This window comes from Tilletiopsis washingtonensis, assembly GCF_003144115.1.
Source record: "Tilletiopsis washingtonensis strain MCA 4186 unplaced genomic scaffold FA09scaffold_22, whole genome shotgun sequence".
In the NCBI taxonomy this organism is placed as follows: Eukaryota; Fungi; Basidiomycota; class Exobasidiomycetes; order Entylomatales; genus Tilletiopsis; species Tilletiopsis washingtonensis.
This window is the reverse complement of record NW_020312019.1, coordinates 421606-426095: the sequence shown is the minus strand read 5'-3', so window position 1 is coordinate 426095 and position 4490 is coordinate 421606. Positions and strand designations below refer to the sequence as shown.

At 66.4% G+C, this 4490-nt stretch overlaps 2 protein-coding genes across 2 annotated transcripts; one reads left to right on the top strand and one right to left on the bottom strand.

The window, feature by feature from the left end:
* Window positions 1-943: 943 nt before the first annotated feature.
* On the top strand, window positions 944-1991 carry FA09DRAFT_283631 (Clavaminate synthase-like protein; the record flags this gene model as incomplete). The annotated part of the gene is made up of 4 exons (XM_025739853.1): window positions 944-1282; window positions 1337-1625; window positions 1729-1850; window positions 1908-1991. Coding segments are annotated over 4 exons (834 nt in total), but the record flags the coding sequence as incomplete, so codon positions are not given.
* A 280-nt stretch (window positions 1992-2271) lies between these two features.
* On the bottom strand, window positions 2272-4117 carry FA09DRAFT_341183 (hypothetical protein; the record flags this gene model as incomplete). The annotated part of the gene is made up of 3 exons (XM_025744411.1): window positions 2272-2331; window positions 2512-2694; window positions 2765-4117. 3 exons carry the CDS (start codon window positions 4115-4117, stop codon window positions 2272-2274), a joined length of 1596 nt encoding a protein of 531 aa, XP_025595818.1.
* Between the last annotated feature and the right edge of the window lie 373 nt (window positions 4118-4490).

Below are 4490 nucleotides of genomic sequence, written 5' to 3'. Positions count from 1 at the left end.
GCCGCTGACGCATGGCCACAGTCTCCGCGACATCAAGTACTGCCCGTGCTGCGGCCGCGTGTATGGGCGCGATGTGCTCGGTGCCCTGAACATCCGGGCAGGCGGCATGCATGAGCTGGCCCACAACACGGGGGCCTGGAGATGAGCCCAGCCAGAGTTTGTGCATAAACTCACGAACCTGGCGGGTCCGACGTTGCATCATGTACCGTTAGACGAAACCCCCCACGCTGCATCTTTTGCCGGACAGCCGCGCGCGCGCGCGAGGCGCCTCGAAAGGGTGGCCGGCCTTCTCGCCTCCATCCACCTCCCGCATCCCACTCTCCTCGCCGCAATGCCCACGTCCACGCGGCCCGCACCCATAGGCACTGCCTCACGCGCGCCCAAGCGCCCGCGGCGGCACGAGCGCACCGCTCTGCCGCCGCACCCCACGGGCGTGCGGCCCTCTCTCAATGCCCTCCTCGCGCCGCACGCCGCCTTCGCGCAGCGGCGCGCCTCGCTCGGCACCCTCGCCGTGCTGCCCGACGAGCTGCTGCTGCATCTCCTCGCGCTCCTCGCCGACGCCGATGCAGCACGCATGTGCGCCGCCAGCCGCTTCCTGCATGCCTTTGCCGCGCTCGCCGGCAGCTGGCGGGAACGCTGTCTGGCGCGCAGTGCAGGCAGAGTGCGTGTGTGGCACGGCAGCTGGAGGGGCACGTATGCGGCACTCGCAAGCCGAGGCCACGCGCCTTCGTCCTCCTCAACGCTCCTGCCTGCTCCGCCGCGCGCAGACGGCCTCTGCTCCGACCTCCTCTACGCGCCATGGCGACTCTCGCATCTGCACATCGACGTCGCCGTGCCGTGCACCTTGCCTCGTCTCGCGGCCTCCTCCCACGAGCTCTTCGAAGGCACATACGCCGGGCGCACGCCCTGCATCCTCGGCGCCTCGAGCTTCGCGGCGCGCGGCTGGGATCTGAAGCGCCTGTGTGACGAGGCGGGAGAGGCGGAGATCCAGGCAGAGGCGATGCGATGTACGCCCGAGACCTACCTCGCATACGCCACTTCCATGCGTCCGCCGTACGCAGACGGCGTCGTGCCCGACGAGTCGCCGCTGTATCTCTTCGATGCGCAGCTGCCGCAGCGGCTGGGTGACAACTGGAACGTGCCGGCCTTGCTCGGTCGGAATGAGAAGGGAAAGGCACAGGAAGGAGGAGGCGAGTGGGATCATGATCTCTTCGGCCTGCTGGGCGAGAGAAGGCCGGACTATCGCTGGGTCATTGCTGGTCCTGAACGCAGCGGAAGCGGCGTGAGTTCTCTCCTCTTTCCCGCCCGCACTTCTCTGGCTGACCCTCTGCGGCAGTGGCACAAAGACCCAAATGCCACCTCAGCGTGGAACACGATTCTCTCGGGCTCGAAGCACTGGCTCTTCCTGCCGCCGCACGTCACGCCTCCCGGCGTGTTCGTCTCGCACGACGAAGGCGAAGTCACGGCGCCGCTGTCGCTTGCGGAATGGGCAGAGGGATACTTGGAGGAGTGCAGGCGACGACATGGAGAGAGGGGCGATGGCATGTTGCTGGAGGGCAGATGCGAGGAGGGCGAGACGGTCTATGTGCCGACTGGATGGTGGCATTGCGTAGTCAACACCTCAGGTGCGTTGGCGGAAGCGCCTCTCCGTTTCTCCCTCTCTCTTGTCTTGGCCTGGCCAAAAGCTGAGACTGCTTCTGCTCCCCCCCCTCCCCGCCACATGCGCAGAATGCGTGGCATTCACGCAGAACCTCGTCTCGCGACACGAGCTGGGCGCAGTGCTGGACTTTATGAAGTCGCGCCCGACGCACGTCTCGGGCTTCAAGCGCGCGCCCTCGTCTTGCGCTCCCGTCTGCGACGCCGACGCCGACGCCGCGTGCGAAGACGACGAGGCCGCGCCCGCGGAGCTGTATGGGCTCTTCTGTGCGCGCCTGAGAGAGTACGACGAGGCGCTGCTCGAGGACGCACTGCGGCAAGTGCGCGAGAAGGAGGAGGCGAGGAAAGGACGCACGACGCGCGTCGAGGCGCGAGGCAGTGGCTGGTGGAGACGCATGAAGGCCGAGGATGGCACACCTGCGCTGCAAGGCAAGGAGGGCGAGGCAAAGGAGGAGAGCAATGGCTTTGCGGCGCTGCTTGATGAGGAGGAACTGGAAGACGTGCCGTGGTGAGCGAGCAATGACATTGTGGAATAGTACAGATGACGGGGGCCACGAGAGTGAGGCAATGAGAGGCACAGACGGTGCCGCAGGGTCAGCAGGAAGGAGGAGGGATCTACTGCGCTGCAACGGCACCGACGGCCGAAGCAGCGCGCCTCAGGCCCTCCTCCAACGGCTCAAGGAAGCCCAGCAAGCCTTGAGCACGTCGTTGGACGTCGGCAGGGAGGCGGATATAAGGGCCCTTTGAGGCTTTGCTGCTGTCTGCTCTTTGCGGGAGGAGAAAGTAGGGCGAGCATGGGATAAGCTGATGTGTGGAAATGCTGAAGCAGCAGAGTGTGGTGAGACAGCAACTCACCGAAGCGAGCTCATCGCTGGAGCAGCGCACGGCGTACAGGCGCAGCACTTCAAGCACGACGAACGACGCATCGGGCGACTTGGAGCCCAGCTCCCACAGATGGCGCGGCAGCATGCCGATCCAGCGCCGCAGGGCCGTGGGCCGAGGCACGAAGACAGAGGTGTAGCTTGGGAATGTGTGTGCCTGCGCGAAAGGGCATACGTTAGCGAGGTGGGAGGAGGGGAACGCGAAGGGGAGAGGGGACGGCACTCACGAAGCTGAGAAACGCGAGCAAGTGCGTCGTTAGGCGCTTCGTCTCACCGCGAGAGGTGCGCCAGAGCTCGAGGAGGTCGGCGTACACTGCTTGCGGACTCTGCTCTGCCTCTGCCTCGCCGCACTCGGCACGTGGCTGCGAGAGGAGCAGCCAGAGGCTCGGCATGAGATCCACGAGCGCCGCGGCCTCCAAGGCGACGGCGCTGCCCGTCGCGGCCGGAGGGGGCGGAGGAGCGCTCGTCGAGTCGAGGGGCGCACTCCAGTCGAACCTGGCGCTCGAGGCATCGACGAGCAAGGCGCGCATGTGCCTCTGCACCTGCTCCAAGCGCGCCTGCTGCCCACGCAGAGACTTGCTGCTCCGGCCCGCGGCGCGAGGTGCGTGCAGAGCGTGCAGAGCTGAGAGTTCGGCGTACCGACGGTCGGAGGCCGCGAGTGCCGGATGAGGCGCAGAGGTGCCGGCGTTGGTGGCAGAAGAGGAGGAGGAGGAAAAGGCAGAGAAAGGAAAGTAGCCGTCGATTTTGCTCAGGAGCGAGTCGAGGTGCCGCCATGCTTGCTCCTCTTCGACGCCAGAGCCAGTGCCCGACTGCGAGCATCGCCCCATGGCGCGCCAGAGCACCAGCGTGAGCTCGACGATGACGCAGCAGAGCTCGGCCGCGAGCGGCAGGGGAGGAATGGCGGCGGTGCGCCCCGAGGAAGAGGCTGCAATGTCGCGAGAGGGACTGAATGCCTCGGGCGCCGAGTCGAGGAAGCTGGAAAGGAGCAGAGGAGCGAGAGAGGAGAAGAGCGATGCATACGTCTGCTTCGACGAGGCGCGCGAGCTCGAGGAAGAGGCCGAGGCAGCAGGCGCGAGACTGCTCTGCAGCGCACTCAAGCTGCTCTGCATGTCCGAGTTGCTCCATGCTCCCTCGCCTGCCGGCTTGGCGAGTGTGGCATCAAGCAAGGCAGGCACTTGACCCAGCTGCAGGGTGGGTGTTGAAGCGCGCGTGAACGCCGAGGCAAAGGCATCGTAGACGCTTGCAGAGTTGAAGGCGGGACGGAAGAACCAAGTGGGACATCGCAGCGCTGCCTCGTCTTCTTTCGGCGCCTCGTCGCTGCGCGCACTCGACGCGGCAGCCTCGACGAAGCTGCGCAGCGACGAGAGCAGTCTGACTTTTGCCGCGGCAGAGAGATCGCTCGCCACGGTGCTGTTTGCGCTTTGCGCCAGGCCGAGCAAGTCGCGATAGCCGGCCATGACGCGCGCCGCGCCCGTGTCGTGCGCGTCCCATCCGTGCGCCACCGCACGCGGCGCCGCGGCGAGCAGCACGTCGAGCGTGCGCAGCGCATCGAGACGCACGTCGGGGTAGATGTGCGACATGCCCGAGGTGGTGTAGAGGAGCAAGGTGGGCAGATGAGGCGCGAGAATGGCGCAGGGCAGCGAGAGCAGATAGAAGCGATGCAACGCATGCAACGTGCTGCGCACGCCCGGATCGGCATCGGAGATGAGCGGCGCGAGAGAGGAGAGGAGGAGCGAGGCGGAGGAGAGCTGCAGCGAGGCAGAGTGCGAGAGCAGTTGCTGGATCGAGACGAGCGAGTCTGCAATGGAAGAGCGTCAGTCCCGAGCTCTCCCAAGCTGCATGATGCCAGCTGCGGCCGCGTGCTGCCCATGCTCAGCCAGAGAGAGGCTACACCCTCCTCGCTGCCCGCACCTTGCCCCTCCTCGCTGCCCCGCACCTTGCCCCTCCTCGCTG